Raw genomic sequence first — 23,323 nt, 5'->3', positions numbered from 1 at the left:
TAGCCTGTTCTGGACATTGCATATAAACGGAATCAGACACTCTGTGGCCCTTTATAACTGGCTTTTTTCACTTAGCATAATGTTTTTGCAGTTCATCCATCATGTAGCATGTACCAGTATTTCATTCTTTTTTATTGCTGGGTAATGCTCTATTTTGTTTATCCATTCATCCGTTGATGAACATACGGGTTGTTTCCACTTTTTGGCTGAGTAATGCTGCTTCAAGTTTTTCGTGTGGACATAGGTTTTTTGTTTCTCTTAGGTAGATAACCTAGGAGTGGAAGTGCTTGGTCATTGTATGTTTTAACTTTTTGAGGAGCTGCCACTGTTCTCCAAAGTGGCTGCTCCATTTTGCCTTCCCACCAGCAATCTGTGAGAATTCCAATTTCTCTACATCCTTACCAAAACTTGTTCATATCTGTGCTTTTGATTATAGCCATTCTAGTGAGTATGAAGTGATAAGCTATGTGGTTTTGATTTGCATTTCCCTGATGTCTAGTGGTGTTGCACATTTTTTCATGTGCTTATTCACCATCTCTGTACCTTTTTTGGTGAAGTGTCTGTTCAGACCTTTTGCACATTATTGGATTGGGTTGTCTTTTTATTGTTGAGTTTTGAAGTTCAGATATTTATCAGATAAATGCTTTACAAAGAGTTTTTCTCCCAGTCTGTGGGTTGTCTTTTTACCTTGTATATATTCATAACTATTTTATTGATTGATCTGTTACAGTAAGTCCCTCTTTATCTCTAGTAACAGTTTTTGTCTTAAGGTCTGTTTTGTCTGATGTTAGTATTGTATTTTTACATGACTCGTGCACATCTTCTACATTTGTTTGCCAACCATTTGCTCCTCCTGTGAGGTGTTTTCGAAAGCACCACTATGCCAGTTTTTTATACATGTTGCTGTGGGAAAAAAAAAAAAATCAGCGTAATGCGCTTATAAAAATACCTCTTGAGGGGAGAGGAAATGGTTGTCAAACATAGAGGGCTCACATTATTTGTGTAAAAATACAGTATAGGTACTCCAGCTCTCTTACAATTGCATGTAGGAAGATTTTTAATTTATGATTCAGCTTATTTACTTCTTACAAGCCTATTCAGATTTTATATTTCTTCTTGAGTCAGTTTTGGTAATTCATGTCTTTCTAGGAACTTGTCTGTTTCTGATCTTTATTATTTCCTTTCTTCTGCTTGCCTTGGCTTTAGTTTGTGCTCCTTTTTCTAGCTCCTTTAAAGTGGAAGCTCAAATTAATGATTTGAGACCTTTTTAATACAGGCGTTTAATGCTGCACATTTGCCTCTAAACACTGCTTTGGCTATATTCCATAGATTTTGTATTGGTGTGTTTTAATTTTTATTTAGTTCAATATGTCTTCTAACTTCCCTGATGATTTCTTCTTTGATCTTTGGATCCTTTACAAGGGTATGGCTTACTTCCCTAATGTTTTGGAATATCTCAGATTTCTTTCTGTGGTTGAAAGGAATGTCAATAGCCTAATTCAAGTCCATTGTGGTCAAAGAATATACTTTTTATGATTTCAGCCCTTTTGAATTTATTGAGGCTTGTCTTATGATCTTTCCTGGAGAATATTCCATGTGTGTTGGAAAAAAATGTGTATTCTATTATCATTGGGTTGGGACTAGGGTGTGGTGAGTCAGATTAGTGAGGCATTTGCCTCAGGTGCAAAATTTAAGGGAATGCCAAAAAACTCTAATGACCGAGATAAAATAACTTCTGCAGTGTGTTTAAAAATAAAAATTAATGAATCAAAATCAGTGTAACAAATCCTTGATTAACAAAAATAACAACATTTTAAATAAAGACAAGATCAAGCTCCATAGACATATCCAAACTCCCTCAGGGACTGAATTACTGGGCTGAGCGCTGTGGGGACCATGGTCTCAGGGGACATCTAGCTCAATTTGCATAACATAGTTTATTTAAAAAAATGTTCTACATTCTACTTTGGTGAATAGTGTTTAGGGTCTTAAAAGCCTGTGAGCAGCCATCTAAGATACTCCACTGGTCTCACCCCTGCAGGAGCAAGGGAGAATGAAGGAAACTAAAGACACAAGAGAAGGATTAGTCCAAAGGATTAATGAACCACAACTACCACAGCCTCCACCAGACTGAGTCCAGTACTAGATGGTACCTGGCTACCACCACTGACTGCTCTGACAGGGATTACAATAGAGAGTCTCAGACAGAGCTGGAGAAAAATGTAGAACAAAACTCTAACTCACAAAAAAAGACCAGACTTACTGGCCTGACAGAGACTGGAGAGAAACCCCAAGAGAATGGCCCCTGGATATTAGCTCAATAATGAAGTCACTCCTGAAGTTCACCCTTCATCCAAAGAGTAGACAGGCCCATAAAACAAAACGAGACTAAAGGGGCACACCACCAGCCCAGGGGCAAGGACTAGAAGGCAGGAGGGGACAGGAAGGCTGATAGTAGGAAACCCAAGGTGGAGAAGGGAGAGTGTTGACATGTTGTGGGGTTGGTAACAAATGTCACAAAACAGTATGTATACTAACTGCTTAATGAGAAGCTAGTTTGTTCTGTAAACCTTCATGTGAAGTATAATAATATATCAATACATAAAGACAAGGTCAGCGTTACTGATTTTTTCCTTTTGTTTCAGGCTTCAGTTATAGCTCAGCATGGCACTATTACTGATCCTGCAGTTTTACTAGGATATGATTGTTTTACTAGGAAAATATATCTTGGGGTTCATGGAGATTCTCAGGTGTGAACGTTGATTTTCTTTTTAAATCAATGTTTGGGAAATTTCCAGCATTATTTCTTAAAGTAATTTTTCTGCTTCGCTTTCTCCTCTCTTCTCCTCCTGAGACTCGTGTATTGATATGCTTGATGTTGTCTCACAGGTCTCTGAGGCTCTGTTCATTTTTTTCTCTGTATTTCGGAGTAGATGATTTCTGTTGATGTATCTCCAGGTTCACTAGCTCTTTTCTTCTGTAATTGTACATCTGCTGTTGACCCCCTAACTACAGAATTTGTGTTTGGTTCTTTTCTAAATTTTTTTTCTCTTTATTGAGAGTCTCTGTTGAGTCATTGTCATCACATTTTCCTTCAAATCTTTAAACATAGTTTCCTTTACTTCTTTGAACATATAATAGCTGCTTTGAAGTCTTTTTTGAGTCCAGCATCTGGGACTACTCAGAGACCATTTCTCTTGACTACTTTTTTTTTCCCCTTCGGTATACTTCCTTGCTTCTTCTTAACATTTCATACTTTTTGCTTTTGAAAAAAATGGACATTTTCAGTAATATATTTCAGAAACTCTGGATTGTAAATACCCTGAGGGTAGTAGTTTTTGCTTTTTGTTTGTTTAATAACTGGCCTGGACTAAATCTGTGGGATCTGTTTCCCCTATGCTGTGTGGCTGTTGATATTGCTGCCTCCCACCCATCCACCCCCTTTTAAAAATTTTTTTTAAGCCTGGCTTCTTAGGGATCACCTCCATGTCTGCATAATTTAGTAGTCAGTCAATGATTGGTAAGAGGTCATAGTAAAATACCTTGAGTCAGTAAAGCTTCCACCATCTGTGTATATGTTCAGAGTTCAGGCAGTTTTCAGGTCTGCCCAAGCTTTTATTTTTTCACTAGATTCTCTTGCACCTTCTATATAGGTTCACCCAGGCTCATAGTCAGCCAGGAATATGTGGATTGATTGAGCCCCCTCAAATCTCTTTTGCGTAGATACATGGAAAGCTTACTGACACCCACAATGGCAGTCTCATTTCCTAAATCTCCCTGTTTAATTTCTATTGAGTCTGCTGCTCTGTTGCTTGCCTCAGCTAGGACTGCAACCTGAGGCTAGCTGAGCTGCTTGTCTCCCCATTTGTTTGTCATTGAGATCATTACTGTTACTGGCAACACCACTGGGGCTGGGCATGGGGCTTTTCTGTGCTCTGCTCCAAATCAAGTCAGCTCCCTCTGGCAGTGAAGTCATTAGTTTTCACAACTTGCCCACGCTGGTAGAACCGTCTCACCAATGGAGCTCGTGTGGGGGGAGGGATAAGAGCAGCCCAAGGAAGAATGCTATAGACACCCACTGTTCTTACCCAAAGTTCAGTGGTTTCATGAATAACCATTTCTCAACTTGTCAGGTATCTCTGGTCAATTTTCCAGAGCTCTGAAATCGTTTAACAATTTTGTCTGCTTTTATTGTTTTGATTCATTTTTATAATTTCCAGTTCTTTGCAGAAACTTTCCATCTAATCATTGAATTCTTTGAACACGTTGTCATTAGGTGCTTTTGACTTGGTTCCGACTCATAGCGACCCTGTGTACACCAGAACAAAATGCTGTGCAGTCTTGCGCTATCCTCACAGCCTGTCTCTAGAGAAGCAAAACCATCAAAGCATGTAAATATATGTATTTGTAGAGGCTAAAACGTCCCAAGTCCGTGGGTCAGAATAGAGGCTTCTCCTGATTCACGTAGCCACAGGTGCTGGCAAACCCAAGATCAGCAGGTCAGAGAGTAGAGCTCTTGCTCACAGGCTTCGAAGATGGATGAATCCCAAGCTTGAAAACCAAGACCACAGGTAGGCTTCTAGCTCAAGTCCGAACCGGAGGTCACACGAACAGGAGCCAGCTGCAGGATCCAGAGTGAACAAAAGTGCGTGAGCCTTGCCAGAATGTCCGCTTATATTTGATGCAGGCCACATGCTCAAGGAAACTCCCTTTCAGCTGATTGGCTTCTCATAGCAGATCCCATCATGGAGTTGATCACATTACCTCAGATCTCATCGTGGAAGTGATCACATCATAGGACTGCCAAACCACGGAGGATCGCGACTCAGCCAAGTTGACACACAGCCTTTACCATCACACAGTCGTTACTGTGCTCGAGCCATTGTTGCAGCCACTGTGTCAGTCCATCTCATTGAGGGTCTTCCTCTTTTTCGCTGACCCTCTACCAAGCATGACATCCTTCTCCAGGGACTGGTCTCTCGTGATAACGTGTCCAAAGTATGTGAAACAAAGTCTCACCATCCTTGCTTCTAAAGAGCATTCTGGCTGTACTTCTTCCAAGATAAAATTTGTTTGTTCTTCTCACAGTCCGTGGTTATATTCAATATTCTTCGCCAACACCATAATTCAAAGACATCAGTTCTTCTTTGGTCTTCCTGATTCATTGTCCAGCTTTCACATACATGTGAGGCAATTGAAAACACTGTGGCTTGGGTCAGGTGCAGCTTAGTGCTCATACACTTTAATGAGGTCTTTTGCAGCAGATTTGCCCAACGCAATAGCATCATTTGATTTCTTGAGTGCTGCTTCCCTGGGTGTTGATTGTGGATCCAAGTAAAATGAAATCCTTGACAACTTCAATACTTTCTCTGTTTATCATGGTGTTGCTTATTGGTCCAGTTGTGAGGGTTTTTGTTTTCTTTATGTTGAGGTTTCATACTCCATACCAAAGGCTGTGGTCTTTGGTCTTCATCAGTAAGTGCTTCACATCCTCTTTACTTTCAGGAAGCAAAGTTGTGTCATCTGCGTATGAGTCTTCCTCCAATCATGATGCTGTGTTCTTCTTCATATTGTCCTGCTTCTTGGAGTATTTGCTAAGTATACAAACTGAATAAGTATAATGAAAGGATGAGTCTTCCTCCAATCGTGATGCTATGTTCTTCTTCATATTGTCCTGCTTCTTGGAGTATTTGCTAAGTATACAAACTGAATAAGTATAATGAAAGGATACAACCCTGACACACACCTTTCCTGTCTTTATGCAGTATCCCCATGTTCTGTTTAAACAACTGCCTCTTGGTCAATGTACAGGTTGCACATGAGCACATTTATCTGTTGTGGAATTCCTGTTCTTCACAGTGTTACTTATAATTTGTTATGATGCACACCATCGAATGCCTTGCATAGGCAATAAGACACACATAAACAGGTAAACATCTTTTTTGTATCCTCTGCTTTCAGTCAAATCCATCTGACATCAGCAATGATATCCCTCATTCCATGTCCTCTTCTGAATTCTGCTTGAACTTCTTCTGGCAGTTCCCTGTCCATGTACTGCTCCAACCACTTTTGAATGATATTCAGCAAAATTTTACTTGAGTGTGATGTTAATGGTACTGTTCAGTAATTCCCGCGTTCTGTTGGATCACCTTTCTTTGGAATGGGCACGAATATGGATCCCTTGCAATTGGTTTAATCAGGAAGCTGTCTTCCATATTTCTTCATGTAGACAAGTAAGTGCTTCCAGTGCTGCATGCATTTGTTGAAACTTCCCCGTTGGCATTCTGTCAATTCCTGGAGCCTTATTTTTCACCAGTCCCTTCAGTGTAGCTTGGACTTCCTCCTTCAGTACCGTTGTTTCTTGATCATATGCTATCTCCTAAAATGGTTGAACATTGACCAAGTTCTTTTTGGTACAGTGACTCTGTGTATTCCTTCTATCTTCTTTTGATGACTCCTGCGTGGTTCAATATTTTCCCTGTAGAATCCTTCAGTATTGCAACTTGAGGCTTAATTTTTTCTTCCGTTATTTTAGCTCAAGAAATGCTGCGTGTGTTCTTCGCTTTTGGTTTTCCCACTCCAGGTCTTACGTACATTTCATTATAGTACTTTGTCTTCTCGAGCTACCCTTTGAAATCTTCGTTTAGCTTCATCATTTCTTCAGTTTGCTTTTTAGCTACTGCATTCAAGAGCAAGTTTCAGAGCCTCTTCTAACATCCATTTTGGTCTTTCTGTCTTTTTAATGATCTTTTGCTTTCTTCATGTATGATGAGACATGTTAGTCATAGTTATTTTAAAGTCCATGCCTAATGACACCAACATCTGTATCTCCTGTAGTTTTGTTTCTAATGCTTTTTTCTTTTGGATTTCAGTTAAATAATGACTTCTTCTCAGACGTGGTTTTTGAAAAATTACAGAGCTGTGAAACTGAACTTGTTATCTTCCTCCAAAGAGAATTTACTCCAGTTTCTGGTAGACATGTAGGCTGTGGGCAGATTAATTTAATGCAATTGGTGATTGAGATACTTGAAGGTGGGCTTTAATTTTAGAGAAGGCTGTTCTGTTTCCCTGGTGGCGTAGTGGTTAAGTGCTACAGCTGGTAATCAAAGGGTCAGCAGTTCGAATGCGCCAGGCACTCCTTGAAAACTCTATGGGGCAGTTCTGCCATGTCCTATAGGGTTGCTATGAGTCGGAATCGACTCGACGGCGCTGGTTTGGGGTTTTTTTGTGTTTATTCTGTTTCCAGTTCACCCTAACAACTAGGTCTTACTTAGTCCTTTGGCTCCGACTGAAAAAGCCTAGGGTGTTTGCCAGGGCCTCTCCTCCTTAGTGGACCCTGAACTCTTAAAATTTTTGTCTCCTCAGTGCAGTGGGGCTTCTGAAAGCACTCTTTACCTACTCAGCATTTCAGCCATCTCTTCCAACTTCAGAATCGGCAATTGTTTCAAGGGGGAAAATGGCCCAGATGCCAGGCTTACCTTATTCCTGGCTTCACGTTTCTAGAACTAGGTACTGTAAATTCTCACTACTTTGGTAGATAGCCAGTGTTTTCACAAAGACATCTTGTTTTTTGTCCAGTTTTTCTAGATACACCAATGGGAGTGTTGGTCCAGAACAATCCAGTCAACTCTTTCAACAGAGAGCTGAGAGCAGAGAGTGAAATAATCTGGTTTGTGTTTTAGAAGAATTGTTCTGGATTCTGTGTGGGATATAGATTGTTGGGTAGGGAGAAAGAGTAGAAGAAGGAAAGCCTGGGAGGCTATTGCTGTAGTACAAACAATAAATGATGATGACTTTAACTAGGCTAATAGTTGGTGAAGTGAGATATGGATAGATTTAGGACAAGAATTGCTTATGAAATTGATACAGTGTATGTGGGAGGGAGGAATCCAGGATGTCTCTGAGGTCTATGGCCTGAACACCTGAATAGAGTGATGGTGCAGTTTTTGAGATGGAGAGCCCTGTAGGAGAAGCATATTTTTAATGGAAAATTGTTAATACAGAGAAAATATCATTTGTCAAGAGACTGATACTGGTCCTAGTTTGACTCTTGTCACTGTTTAATTTGGGGCAAGTAACAAGTCTCTCCAGGTGCCCAGGTGGCACTCAGCATCATTAGCCATCAAGAGAGATGCAAATCAAAACCACAGTGAGATACCATTTCACTCCCACTAGGCTGTCTAAGATTAAAAACAACAACAACAAACAGGAAATAACAGATGTTGACGAGGATGTGGGGAGATTGGGACCCTAATCCATTGCTGGTGGGAATGCAGACTGGTACAGCCACTGTGGAAAGGGTGTGGTCGTTCTTCAGAACACTAAAAACAGAACTACCATATGACCCAGCAGTTCCACTCCCAGGTGTGTGACCAGAAGGCTGGACAGCAGCTACCCAGACTCATACACCAGTGCTTCCTGCGGCGCTGTGCACAGTGGCCGGAAGACGGAGAAGCAGCCCAAACGGCCATCAGCAGATGAATAGGTAAACAAAGTGTGGTGCGTCCGTACAGTGGAATACTACACAGCCCACAGGAGAAACGAAGTCACGATACGTGCTACAGTAGGGGTGCGGCTCGAAGACATTATGCTGAGCAAAATAAGCCAATCACAGTAGGACAAATACTGTATGACCCCACTTATAAAAAGACAAGGAAAGGCAAATATACAGAGATTAAAGTTTATTAGTGGTTACCAGGGGTGGGAGGGAGGGGGAGAAAGGAGTTAACGGTGATGGAAAAAATCACATTGATTAAGGGTAAGGTTGCACACCCGATTATTGTAATTGTAACTCCCCTGAAGTTCCCAGAGTTCTCCATTTTGCTAAGTCAAAAAAAAAAAAATCCCCTCAGTCTTCATCCTTGATTTATCCTTCATGGTTTACCACCATTTACTACTGAAACTTTCTCCTCCCCTGAATTCCATGATCCTATCATGCATTTTTTTTTTTTTTATCATGCTGCCTTCCATATAGGATATGCACAAAAATGTTTCTTGAATTTGAATAAGACTGTCCTTACTGCCCCATCCCCAACAGCCTGACCATTTAAATATGTTCTTATCACTTCTGACTTGAGACCATAGAAATATATTTGTTTGCTCGTTTAAATTATCGCCTTTATTTAAAACTGTATAAACCAGGGGGAAGATCATAAAATACTGAATAAAAGATTTATAAATTGCATTGGCTGTTTCCCACTAGGCGTTCACATTTCTAAGTACAGTGGTAAAAATCATACCAAATTAAACTAGATTGCAAGCAAAGCCTAGGTTTCAGGAGCCCTTACCTTTGCCATCGCTTGGCTGAGTTTTGCTAGACTTTCTGTATTACTTAAAGCAGACACCTGTCTCTCCTTACTCTTTCCAGCTGCTCAGAAAAAAATAGCATAATTACACATTTAATCAGTATGTTTCAGAAGATGTTGACGAACCTACAGGAGAACGTTAGAGAAACAAAAAACTAACTGGAGGGAAAAAATGAAAATAATAGAAAAAGACCATTCTGATGGGCAGATAGACCCAAGAATTACAGTATGAGGCTGGCTTAGAATATCTTAGGTTTATTACTGGCAAGACCATATTTGAAATTCTGTCCCATCAGGAGCCATGGACAAAAGAAATAACAGATTTGAAATAAGTCAAAAAGGAAGCTACACTTCATGTTCAATATTATTAAACAGCTGGTATATAAAAAGGAAGGAGCCCTGGTGGTGCAGCGGTTCAAGCACTCAGCTGCCAACCCAAGGTTCAGCTGTTTGAACCCACCAGCCCCTCCTCGGGAGAAAGATGTGACAGTCTTGCTTCCGTAAAGATTTCAGCCTTGGGAACCCTACGAGGCAGTTCTACTCTGTCCTGTAGGGTCACTACAAGTTGGAATCGACTCGAAGGCAATGGGTTTGGTTTTTCGTCTATATAAAAAATAAATAGCTATAGAGTAACTACTATGTTTTTTTAAGACAAGCACCTACCTGGGCTTGCTTTAATGATGAGGGCAGTTTATTTGCTTATACTCAGAGCTACTGTAGGAAGACGATGTCACCAGGTTAGTAAGACTGCGGAGATAATAATAGGAACTGTGCTTCATCTGATTGTGTTGCCCTTCATACTCAGTGCATATAATTGTAAAGCTAGACCAGGGTAACCAAAACAGGTCTCGGTGTAGTTCACAAATGTATTGATGTTCTAATGGTGTGCAGTGTGTTTATTATCTTTTGAACCGATCTTTTTGCCATCTCATAACCTTCTGTCCTACGTTAAAACGTCACCTACAGAAATACAATTTATTAGATAATGTGGGAAATGATTATGTACATTATGCACTACACAGACAATCACCTTTATGTGTTTATCAAGTTTAATCAGCTTATTTGTAAGTATTTTTAAATTTATAAAAAGCCACTATAAGTTTTCTAGGAACACATATTTAGCTGAAAGCCAAGTTCAGCCATATAGTCTTGACCTTGGTTAAGTGAGTTCTCCCTTTCACTGTGCCTGCTTCCAATATTAGGATGATCAAAAAACATGGTACTCATAAAATGATTAAAAAAAAAAAAAACACTGCAGTTTTCCCTTTCTATCTCCTTCAGTATTCACTGCGTACTCAGTTATAAAAGTTCAGATGGATGGTGCAAGTATAATTTCCAATAAACTAATAATGTTCTCAGTTCCATTTGGCTCCCTAAAATTATATATTTTTGCTCTGCCCTGTTCAAAAGGATTTCAGACCATTTACTAAGTTTTACAGATTGTGATGAGATAAGGTAAAACGGGGCCAAAGAAAAGACAAAGGGTGAGTCTGAAAATGTGTGTCATAGTAGCCAATACCCTTACTTCTAAAAAAAAATTAGTGATCCCCAGATACCACAGTAAGCTGTCTTAAAAACCAACTTTAAAAAAAAAGGGGGGAAAGCAAGAAATTAAAAACTTTACAGTGCTCTTAGATTTAAAAAAAAAAAAAAGTTCAGGAAAATAGCAACCGTTCTTGGTCGAAAGATCAGCCAGACTTTTATCCCAAAGACCCTCTAAAAAGGATACAACACTGAGTTTCGTAGCATTTTATAGTAGGCATTCAAATGTTTGTCAAATGAATTATAGTACTTTTTTTTTTAGCATAAGCTGGTAGCATTGCACCAAAATGCATTTCGGTAAAAGCAGTTTTGCCAAAATCGGAGGTTCACAGTGGGCAGCAGAAAGCTGCGGTCTGGATGCCCAGCTGACAGCTGAACTGGTTTGATCCACAGTTACATTTCGGATTATTTGGAGAAGTGCCTGGACTGTCCTTCGATTGGTTACTCCTGAATATTCCTCTCTCCGTAAATGTCGGTGGCAGTGAACATGACCTGCCATGCTGGCACTTCAGTTAAGACCTCAGTGTCTTAACATTTCCCACAGTGCGTTTTTATTTGTATTTTTATCAAAACTGAAGCCTGACAAGGCCCATGTACCATGTTTCCCCTTGTCCTGAAGCAAGCAGTGAAAATTCTCAAAGGCCTAGGGTTCTCCTCAGAAAATAATTTTTAATTCAGTCTAGTACATATGGATTACAACCTCAACATAAAGAAAACAAAAATCCTCACAACTGGACCAGTAAGCAACATCAGGAGAAACAGAGAAAAGATTGAAGTTGTTAAGGGTTTCATTTTACTTGGGTTCACAATCCACGCCCATGGAAGCAGCAGTCAAGAAATCAAACAGCGTATTACATTGGGCAAATTTGCTGCAAAAGACCTCTTTAAAGCGTTCAAAAGCAAAGGTGTCACTTTGAGGACTAAAGTGTGCTTTACCCAAGCCATTGTCTTTTCAGTCTCCTCACATGCATGTGGAAGCTGGACAGTGAATAAGGAAGACTGAAGAATTGATGCCTTTGAATAAAAGTTTTGGCGAAGAATATTGAATATACCATGGACTGCCAGAATGACAAACAAATCTGTCTTGGAAGAAGTACAGCTAGAATGCTCCTTGGAAGTGAGGATGGTGAGACTTTGTCTCACATACTACAGACATGTTATCTGGAGCAGGACATCATGCTTGGCCAGCAAAAAAGAGGAAGACCGTCAATGAGGTGGATTGACACAGTGCTGCGACAAAGGGCGTAAACGTAGCAACAACTGTGAGGATGATGCAGGACCAGGCAGTGTTTCATTCTGTTGTGCACAGGATCACTCTGAACTGGAGCTGACTCAGTGGCACCTAACGACGACAACATATCAAGTTCATCCAGAAAATAATATTAGATCAAGTTAATTCAAGGAGAAATGCTATGCAGCTATTTAAAACACAGAGTAAAAAATAGTAGGAACTGATGTGGAAAGATGTCCTTGAGATTCTATTGAATGAAAAATAATTTGCAAAGTTGTATATATGATAATCCTCATTTTTTAAAAAGACAAATATTTACCAAATGTATACACGTCTGGGGATAGGGATTATGGGAACTGGTTGTTTCGTTTTGTTTTTAGTGAAGGGGAGCTAATACAGACAAGCAGGGTCCTATAATGTAGTGTAACATAAGAGCCTTGGTTTCCATGCTGTACAGTGAGGATACTAAAGCATCTGTAAGAGGCAGGATGATCATATACTTTACCATCCAGACCAAGGTACTGGAGTGTTTTTGAAAGGAGGGCAATGTTAATCTCACCAGGACACCAGACATGAACTGGGATATGTGGTAACCCTACTCATAGGGTTATTCTGTGAATCAGATGAGATTTTGCCTCTAAAACATCTAGCACAGTGTCTGACAGTTAGAGCTCAGTAAAGGTGAACAATTATCATTATTTTAACCCTCAGGAAATTTTCGGGCACTTAGTTAGAAGACCATGTCTCCCTGCCCTGATTCTGTTAGTGTCTTAATGTAGGTTCTGTGTGAGCACCAGTAATTGGAAATTTGTTTACCTCCTGCGACTTGACCCATAACCACTTCAGAGTTGATGAAAAGACAAGTAAAAATAGGAAGTATTATGCTATAATTTAGGTGGATTTTCTGCAGTGGTAAATGGCTGTCTGTGATCAAACAGCCATAGCTCACGTCCTTCTTTTGGTCATTTAAACATTGATTTCAGTAACCCAGACTGGCTGTTTGTTAAGAAGACAGGATAGAATGGCTGATAGTATATATAAGATTATGATGGTGATAGGGTGATGTGAAGGGCAGGTATCTGTGAAGATGGAACAGACTGTTCTAGGTCCAGCCGAGCAATTTCATGTCTGTGGAGTTAATAAAGATGAAGAAGTAAATAAAGACAAAGGTCCACGATTCAGAGTGGTCCCTGGATAGCTCTGGAGGCAAGTCGTCTGCAAAGGCTTTACTTAAACAACTGAAGTTTGCTATCAGCTGCACAGTGTGGGTAACCATTACTGAACCCCAGTCACAGTGGCCTGGGATCTGCTCAACCTAGGCCTGTTCATCTTGTTAAACCTGAAGATATGAATCTTCCCAGTTTGAACTAGCATCAGGGACCCTACAACCTCATTTAAGTCAGTCTTTGTTTTGTGTAGCAGTAACTCATGCTCTTCTTCTAATGATCTGACAGGAGTTTGATTTTAACTAAGCTTATTTGAGGCAACGAGAAATTGAAAGTTAACTTTAAATTACATAAGGACCAAAGAAGAGCACTTTGTTTCTTTTTCTTCCCTCTGCCTCAGTTGTTGTCGTTAGGTGCCATCAAGTTGGTTCCTGTTCGTAACGACCCTATAGAACAGAGTAGAACTGCACCATAGGGTTTCCAAGAAGCAGCTGGCAGGTTTGAACTGCCAACCTTTTGGCTAGGAGCCGAGCTCTTAACCACGATGCCAGCAGGGCCCCTCTGCCTCAGTAGTACCTCATTAGCCTGCCTAAGATTTTCCTGTCCCAGCAGCAGTTCTTGTCAAAGTAAGTTCTAAGAAAATGGAACAGTTAAAACTGGTTTGAGGTTAGCCACAACGTATGACATTTGAAGAGAAGAAATCCTTCCCTCAGAATAACCAAGAGAGAGTTGTGAATAGTCCTGTGCGAATCACAAATTGAAATGGCATTAAATAACCCTTAGGTCCTTCCTGCACTACTCTCAACACCCAGTCTCATTCACCCCATCTCGAGAGACTGTGTAACATCCGTGCCTAGGGTTAAACGAAAGAGGTGCCCGCTGACTTTACAGTCCAGCAGGAAAGCATAGAAGCTGACAGTCCGTAGAAGCTAGCTCCCAGGATAGAGATGTGGGTAAAAATTCCAGTAAAATTACCCTGCTGTCACCAGATTCTGAGTAGGCATAACACGTGTAGTAGTTCCATTCATAAGTAAATTTGAAAAAGTCAGTTGAAATTAATACACATCTTTTCCAAAGCGTGTCCACAGGGGAAAAGCAGTGACTGCAGGCAGGTTCTCATGAAATATATCACCAGTCCTAGAGTTTAGATCCCCACAAATGATTAGCTTAGCTATGAGAAACATGAATTAAAAACCATAGAATCCATGTACTGAAAACTACCACAGGTGTCCTGGCAGGGAAACATAATGCAAAACAGGTGTATCTAGTTATTAGTTATGGAACTAATCAAAATTGACAGGGAAAATTTTCTGTCTTGGGAGCCAGTCACTATAACAGTTCCTCTAGGGTTGACTGAGGTGGAGCCGCTAGTGTACTTTTTAATCTCTGCTAAAGTGCCTTTCTCTGATGGCTTGAGAAATATAAGACTCCCAGACGTTAAATACGAGCAGATGAATGTTCTGAAATCCAAGTCTTCTTTATTTAAAAAAAAAAAAAAAAAAAACGACAAGAAAGTCAACCCATCAGAATTCTGACCATGTGAAGATTCCAATTTCTCCACGTCTTCACCAGCACTTGTTCTTGCTTGACTTTTTTGTTGTAACCATCCTAGTGGGTGTGAAGTGGTATTTCATTAAGGTCTTGATTTGTCTTTTCCTGATGACTAAAGATGTTGAGCATCTTTTCATGTGCTTATTGGCCATTTGTATATCTTCTTTGGGGAAATATCTATGTAGTCAGATCCTTTGCACATTTTTTAATTGGGTTGCCTTTTCCTTACTGAGTTCTTTGTATATTCTAGATACAAGTACCTTGTCAGATATATGATTTGCAGATATTTTCTCCCATCCTGTAAGTTGTTTTTTCACTTTCTTCTTGGGTCCTTTGAAGCATGGAAGTTTTTAATTTTGACTAAGTCCAATTTTCACGTTTTTTCTTTTGTTGCTTGTATTTTTGGTGTCATATCTAAGAGTCCATTGCCACATCCAAGCCCACAAGATTTACCTCTGTATTTTCTTCTAAGAGTTTTACAGCTTTAGCTTTTAAGTTATTTAAGGTAATTAAAATTAAATTTAAAATTCAGTTTTTTAGTCACACTAGCCACATTTCAAGTGCTTATGTGGTCAGTGTAAAGTATAGAACATTTCCATTATTGCAGGAAGTTCTTTTGGACACACAAACCTCTTTAAATAAACATACCAATAGAAAATGGGCTAAGAATTTAAGCATAGAGCTCACAAAGAAAAATCAAATGGACAGACCCACATACACACAATTATTCAATAATTAAAGAATTGTAAATTTAAACAAACGTAAGATAACATTTTTAGCCTCCTCCTCAATCAGATTAACAATGACAGCTTCCTTCAGGACTTGACTCAGAGGGCAGTCAGGCCTTCTCCCTTCACCCTATCTAAAATGTCAAGGCCTAACCCTTCCATTTCCTGCTGGTTTTCATTAGCACTTCCATTAATATACCATATATTTCACTTAGTTTTCTTGTTTATTGTTGGTCTTCCGCCTTTGAATGTAAAATCCATGAGAGCCTGTTTATTATCCCTCACTATTTATTATCCCTCCCCTCTACCTAGAACAGTTCCAGATACAGCAGAAACTCAGATTGTTGTTGTGGTTGAATCAAAGTTGGCAAGGTGTAGAGAAATAAGTAGTCAAGCACTATTAGAAAGAATAAATTGGTACAGCCTTTCTGGCAGCAGTTGTAATAGTCTCAAAATTGTGCTTGCTCTGGCCATCTAAGATGCATCAATTGGTGTCAACCCACCTGTAGTAAAGGAGAATGAACACCAAAGACACAGGTAAATATGAGTCCAAAAGACGGAAAGGGCCACATAAACCAGAGACTGTACAGCCTGAACCCGGAAGAACTAGATGGTGCCCAGCTACAACCAATGACTGTGCTGACAGGGAGCACAACAGAGAACCCCTGATGGAGCAGGAGAGCTGTGGAATGCAGACCACAAAGTCTCGTAAAAAGACCAGACTTAATGGTCTCACTGAGACTAGAAGGACCCTGGGGAGGTCATGGTCCCCAGACCTTCTCTTAGCTCAAGACTGGAACCTTTCCCAAAGCCAACTCTTTAGACAGGGATGGACTATAATACAGCAAATGATACTGGTGAGGAGTGAGCATTTTGGTATAAGTGGACACATGAGACTATGTGGGCAGCTCCTGTCTGGAGGCAAGATGAGAAGGCAGAGGGGGACAGGAGCTGGTTGAACCTACATGGGAAATACAGGGTAGAGAGGAGGAGTGTGCTGTCTCATTAGGGGGCGAGCAGCTAGGAGTACATAGCAAGGTATGTATAAGTTTTTGTATGAGACTGACTTGATTTGTAAACTTTGAAAGCACAATTAAAAAAAAAATTGTGCTTGTCCTTTGACCTAGCATTTCTCCTTCTAGGTATTTATTATAAGGATGTGATTAAGAATGTGCGCAGAGATACATCTGGCAGATTCAGCCATAATGGAATGCTTATCTGCAGCCAGGAAAACGCTTGAACTGACATATTGGAAAGAATGTAGATGGTTTTATTTTGTTTTTAAATGTCAACAAAGAACCGTTTTGCAAAATTGTTCAAAAGAGATCTTCCTTTCTTTCCTAATGCCTTAGCATTTTAAAATATTATCTCATTACTGACTTGTCTGATGTACTTCTTTCTTAAGCAAAATGTAACCTAGAAATTTCTTTTCACAGGTCTCTTAATATGGACTTTGAAAATCAAGATAAGGAGAAAGACAGCAACAGTTCTTCTGGGTCTTTTAATGGCAACAGCACCAATAATAGTAAGACATTTCATGCTAATTAACTTACACACATGTACTTGTCTTAATTTGATTCTTTCTATACCCCCAGTTAATACTTCACTGGCTTCAGGGATTAATGTTTATTTTCTTAAAGGTAGTATCTGCCAGCTTATGACCTCATTAAGTATTTTGGTGGGGTTGATTCTTTTGTAGGTGTTGATCATCAGTTCACTCAGTGACTTAAAAGTTAGCTCCTTGAAGTACTTCTGAAACTAAGTATTATTATTATTATCTCGTCTAATATGTAGGACCTTATAAAAATATTTGCTTTAGAAAAGAAGTGTGTTATATGGCAGATACTCAACAGCATCATTCATAATAGTATGCCCTTTGTAAAACAATGCAAATGTCTATAAACTGGTGAATGGACAAGCAAAGTATAGTATCCCCATGCAGTGGAATACTGTTCAGCAATAAAAAGAACCAGGTGCTGATACGTGCTATAGCATGGGTGAATCTCAAAACATTTTGCCAAGTGAAAGAAGCCAGAGACAAAAGATCACATATCGAGTGGTTCCATTTATACGAAATTTCCAAAAAGGCAGATTTATAGAGACAAAAAGGTGATTAGTGGTTGTCTAGGGCTAGAGGTGGGAAGGAACATTAACTGTAAACAGGCATGAGGGGTCTTACTGCATTGATGAAAATGTGCTTTACCCCTTCCCCACCAAAAAAAAAAAAACCAGATGGATTTATGTACTTAAAATGGGTTAATTTTATGGTATGTATATTATACCTTAATGGAGTTATAGGAAATTGGTGATGCTTATTATGGAAAACCAACCCCACCCGCTGCCATCGAGTCAATTCAGACTCATAGTGACCCTGTAGGACAGAGTAGAACTGCCCCATAAAGATTCAAGATTCCAAGGAGTACCTGGTGGATTTGAACTGCCAACCTTTTGGTTAGCAGCAGTAGCTCTTAACTACTAAAGAGAAGTGAATTAGAAATAAGGAGACTGGCTTTACAATATTAAAAGATTTATTTTGGGTACCTACCATGTGCTTGGCATTCTCTTCAATATTTTGAAAGATACATAAGTACAAGAGCGGCTACCCAAGCTGTTATATAGGCAGCATGGCCAAAATACTTTCCAAGGTATTAAAGGGTGCTAAGAGATGGCGAATACCACTTCCCTCCTGTATCTGGGGCAGGTACTTTTTCTCACCGAGCCTCGCGATAGCCTCAGAATCCTTCTGAATGAGCAGCTACTCTCAATGGATCAGAGTAAGCTCTAGAGATCATTTTGACATCCATGTACAAAGAGAGTCAAGAGAAAGGCAAGTTGGGGATAAGGAACAATGGGTCAAGTAAGGGACTTCCCTGGAGAAGGTGAGTTTGACTCAAAACAGTGAACTTGGATTGGCGGAGAGGAAGCCACTGCAGATGAGAAGAGCGTATAAAACAGGCACAGAGGGGGCAGTGAGCATGACTTAAAGAATAAGGTAAAGTCACCAGCCTAACAAGAAGGAAATACCAGGCATCTAATGTAAGGAATGGAGCCGTGGTGGTGCAGTGGTTATGAGCTTGGCTGCTAACCAAACGGTCAGCGGTTTGAATCCATGAGCTGCTCTTTGGAAACCCTATGGGGCAGTTCTACTCTGTCATATAGGGTCACTATGAGTTGGAATTGACTTGATGTCGGTGGGTTAATACAAGGTTGGAGTCCCTAGGTGGTGCAGTTAATATGCTTAGCTGCTCACTGAAAGGATGGGTGCTCAAGTCTCCCCAGAGGCACCTCAGAAGAAAGGCCAGATGATCTCCATCTGAAAAATCAGAAAACCTATGGAACACAGTTCCACTCTGACATGCATGAGGTCGCCATGAGTCAGAGTTGAGCCAGCAGCTACTGGTTTGGTTTTTCTGAATGTAAGGTTAGATGTATTGATAGATATTAATGAAGGACATTGGATGTTAAGAGATCACTTAATTTTTACTTCAGTGTCTCTGGTTATCATTATGCTCAGTCAACCAAATTACACTTCCCGAGTTTTCCGCCAGTTATGTGTTTTATTGTCGCCCAGTAGTGCACAGTGGGCATGACGAATACAGTAAGTAGAATCATTTAAATAGAATGAATCTTTTCTTAAACTTATGACACAGATCCTTGTATGAGGTAAAATACCATCCCAGTAACTTACTAGGAACCAGGTAAAGACCCAGTGTCAGAATCTGTCTCATTCCCGAAAATCAAAATAGGGGGAATCACTTTGTAAATGAGTATTTCCCTTTGCAGATGGTTTCACTGCAGTGTTTGCTTAGGACATTTGCCCTAGGAAATGACTCTTTTTAAATCCCTTGTTTCCCACGTGCTTCTCACATGGAGGTACAAAAATCAGACACTGTCTGTTCCAGGAACTGACATGTATTTAGCCTGCAGCCTTGCTCATTGAATGCTGAAAATAATGTCTGTAAACAACATTTAATCCCATCACCAGCCTATCTCTTGTGTTGATTTTGGCTTTCAAGATAACGCACTGCATTTGTCCTTCCGGTTATGTCTGTTTTGTTTTTATGTTGCTGGAGTTTGGGTAAAATTTCTAATTAATTAGCCCCTTCCCCTCCAGGACATTCTCTCTCCAAACCTTTAGGAAGTATAATGTCGAAGTCATGTACACTATTTTAAGTAGCATATTGTCAGCAACTAAAGGAGCTTTGGAGGCCTGGTAGCGCAGTGGTTAAGAACTCGGCTGTTAACCAAAAGGTCAGCAGTTCGAATCCACCAAGCGCTCCTTGGAAACCCTATGGGGCAGTTCTACTCTGTCCTGTAAGGTCGCTATGAGTCAGAATTGACTCAACAGCAAGGGGGTTAAAGGAGCTTTACTTGCCCTATGACATTGCTGTTTGGTAAACTCTCCTGTGCGTTCTTCTGTAAAACTACCTGGAAGCAACAATGTCTGATACTTCCTGATATAAAAATCTGTGCTTTCCAAAAAAAAAACTGCATTCTGATAGTCTAGAAGGTTCTTTGTGTATTCAGTTTTGCATTTTAATTGCAGTCTGAGCTTCTAAAACTTCCTTTTATTATAAACAAATACCTGACTTACTAAACAGTATTTGTTCTAGCCAGCCCTTTTTCTGTTCATATTTTGAACCAATGTAACTATATGTACACTATATGATGCTTTGGTTCACAGGAGGTGGGGGACATGTATAAGATTTATAAAATATTTTTTAGACATTTGCTGCTTATCCTAAACAATCATTTATTTGGGAAACCATTATTTTCTCTTGTGAAAAGCATCTGATATCTGGAGTTTCCTCTAATTCTTAACTGGAACTGTTGCAGAGCATTTAAATTCAAAAGCTATTTTAGGTGAAGTTTAGTTAGAAGTTTCCTAGAACTCTTAGAAATGTCTATAAAGCACTTGAAAGTAAGCATATTCCTGGCCCAGTCCTATTGCCCAGTGTGATTCCTGGGCCAGGCTGCGTGGACTTGACTGCCAGTCAGGACAGACCTCTCCTGCAGATCACTTGTTTGTCCTGGCATAGGTCACTTTTCCTAAATTGAATTGCCCTATTCCTAAGTGAATTATTTGACTCATCTCCCTAGCCATTAAGAAGCAGTTTTGTTTTGTAGAAGTATTTAATGTATTATCTCACCAAAACACCCAAATAGCTTTTTTGGGAGCAGGTAAATTTAAATACTTTAGAGTGATTTTTAAATGTTGGTTGATAATTGCAGCCCTTTGTGCCTAATTTTGGTCATCCTGGTTGCATGAAGAGAGACTTTTGCTTATAATGTTTGTTTATTTATAGTGGATCACATGAGCATTTCTTCTTTGCTCCTTTTCATGGACTTTAATTCGAAAATGGGTAACATACAAGACAAAATCAGTACTTTTTTCTCTCCTCATTCAGCGACTCAAATTTTGCTGTGTTTCCCTTCTCTACCAAATATTCTATTAGTGGTCATCAATCCTGAATGCACAGAATTGTGTGTGGAGTTTTTAGCTGAGCCTAACTACCGCAAATTTCAATCTAATTGCTCTGGGGTTGGGCCTGGACATTGAAATTGTTTAAAGCTCTCCTGGTGATCTTAATGAGCAGCCAAGAATTGAGAAGCACTTTGATAAACCCTACTCTATCCCAAAAGATGGTTTTCCTCCATTTATGTCCTATTCTGAAACCTTAACATGTTCCCATAAAAGAATGTTTCTAATTTGGTATTTTTTCCCTTCCTCCCTCTACCCGAAGTCAATCCTCAACTATTAGCAACAGTGGGAAAGAATACACACGAGCCCATTAAACCCACAGATGAGTAATTATTTTAGTCTGTGGGTTTAAACGACCTCTTTTACTAGCCTGTATACAAGACTACAAATGTACTCAGATTGACTAGTCTGAATCTTTACTATCGCTTAATGTTCTTAATTATTTTTTTGCACCCTGTCACGCAGATGGTAAGCACCAGGAGGTAGCAGATCAATTCAGGTATTTCTTGAGCACCTATTATAATGAAGGTACTATGAGTATAGCAAGGAGCTCATAACCTCATAGGGAAGGAGAGAATCAGAGGGCCTGGATATTCCATAGTTGATACGCGAATCATTAGATCTGTCATCAGTGTGATGAGTTCAAACGTATATAAAGCATGCGGGCCTAGTGCATGTTACACAGTAAGTGGTTAATACGTCCCTTTTTTGTCTCTTTCAGGTATCCAAACTATTGACTCTACCCAGGCCCTGTTCCTTCCAATTGGAGCATCTGTCTCTCTTCTAGTAATGTTCTTCTTCTTTGACTCAGTTCAAGTAGTTTTTACCATATGTACAGCAGGTAATGAGTTTCTCTGTCTGTTCTTAACATACGTAAAAGGAAATGTTTTCACCTTTTTTTTATCATCATTCAAAAATTAAGATTTATACACCATGCCATACAAGTGTTTCTGGATAAGTCTGGCTTTTTCTCCCCCCACCCTACCTTTGAACCATTTGAGAAAAGGAAACCTGAGATATACGTATCACCTGCTCAGACTTGCCACATAGTCTGAAAGAAAGGCCAGGGATTTGAAAACATACGTGTTTCATGATACCAGAGCAGTATTGCTTTGGCTGTAGCTCCATTTCTGGTAGGTTACCAGAAGGTTTACTTTGGTAAAGGGGTGGTTAAAAACCCCTACTAATCAAGATAATTTGGCTGTCAGCTCTCTGATCTGTTTTCAAGCTAAGTGATGATGGAAATGTATAAAAAGAACATCAACAGAACACTGCAAGACTTCTTAGGGGACCATTCCCTAGCCCACCATTTCTTTATATATTCTTGTCAAGATACGAGAGATTGAGAAAACCTGCGTATGTTTCCCATACTTCAAGTCAGGCACTTTTTTTTAAGAGCTTATCTGTTCAGCAATAAAGGAAGATATTTTTCTTCAGTAGTTAATTTTGTTGTATTCACTTGGCAAGAAACACACTGTGGGCGTGATGAAGTTTCTGTAAGGCACGCCATTTTCCTATAATCGGTTTAAAAAAACGAACCCTGTGTTTTCTTTCTCTAGTTCTTGCAACGATAGCTTTTGCTTTTCTTCTTCTCCCGATGTGCCAGTATTTAACAAGACCCTGTTCACCTCAGAACAAGTAAGTACTGGGAATTTTCCTCCAGGTTATAAACTTGTGTGTGCTTATCTCACACTCACTTGCCTTATCAGGAGTCTGAATATCTGGGACTGGCTGGAGCATACAAATGCCAGAAGACTGGGAAATGAGATGTTTGAACTTTAAACCTAGAAGAGAGTAGTTCCGTTTGCATCTTTTCGTGGCAGGGGAAGTATAAACAAATCTTAAGGAGACAGAGTCATTGTAATGTGCTTCCTGCTCAGGTTATTGAAAGATGGGCATTTCTCTTTGGAAGCATGCTTTTCATTCCTTTACTAGTGAGTCAGTGGACTGGGAGCGTGGTGAATGAACTTGAACGTTATCTGCCTTTCATCTTTGATGATATATAATATATAGTCATCATGTAGGTTTTAATCCCAGCGTTAACTCCTAAAGCCATTTCTCTAAGGAAACAAAGTGCCGTGTGAGTGGAGGTGCTGTGTGCACTTAGGAAACCAGCCACTTGAGGCAGGTGATTTTCTCAGGAATTGGTGAGAACCACATAGATTTACCACCTTATAAATATTTGTTCATCTTTGTTAAATGAATTGAATCATTGACTTTCTTCATTTTATTTTCCCTGTAAGAATGGAATTTCCTCTGTACTTCTCCATAGTTTGATATTGTCACTTTAAAGTTCTAAACACTCATGTTTGATCATT

General features: G+C 39.7%; 1 protein-coding gene across 1 annotated transcript in view; it reads left to right on the top strand.

Annotated features, from left to right (window-relative positions):
- SPPL3 (signal peptide peptidase like 3) overlaps positions 1-23,323 on the top strand; it is a 190,175-nt gene that overhangs the window by 131,943 nt on the left and 34,909 nt on the right. Inside the window, exons 3-5 of the mRNA XM_064272296.1 lie at positions 16,960-17,048; positions 21,727-21,846; positions 22,565-22,643. Of these exons, the coding sequence (XP_064128366.1) occupies positions 16,960-17,048; positions 21,727-21,846; positions 22,565-22,643 (288 nt within the window). The remainder of the gene's footprint in view (positions 1-16,959; positions 17,049-21,726; positions 21,847-22,564; positions 22,644-23,323) is intronic.

Source organism: Loxodonta africana, chromosome 19 (genome assembly GCF_030014295.1).
Source record: "Loxodonta africana isolate mLoxAfr1 chromosome 19, mLoxAfr1.hap2, whole genome shotgun sequence".
Lineage (NCBI taxonomy): Eukaryota > Metazoa > Chordata > Mammalia > Proboscidea > Elephantidae > Loxodonta > Loxodonta africana.
This window is presented reverse-complemented; position numbering and strand designations above follow the sequence as displayed.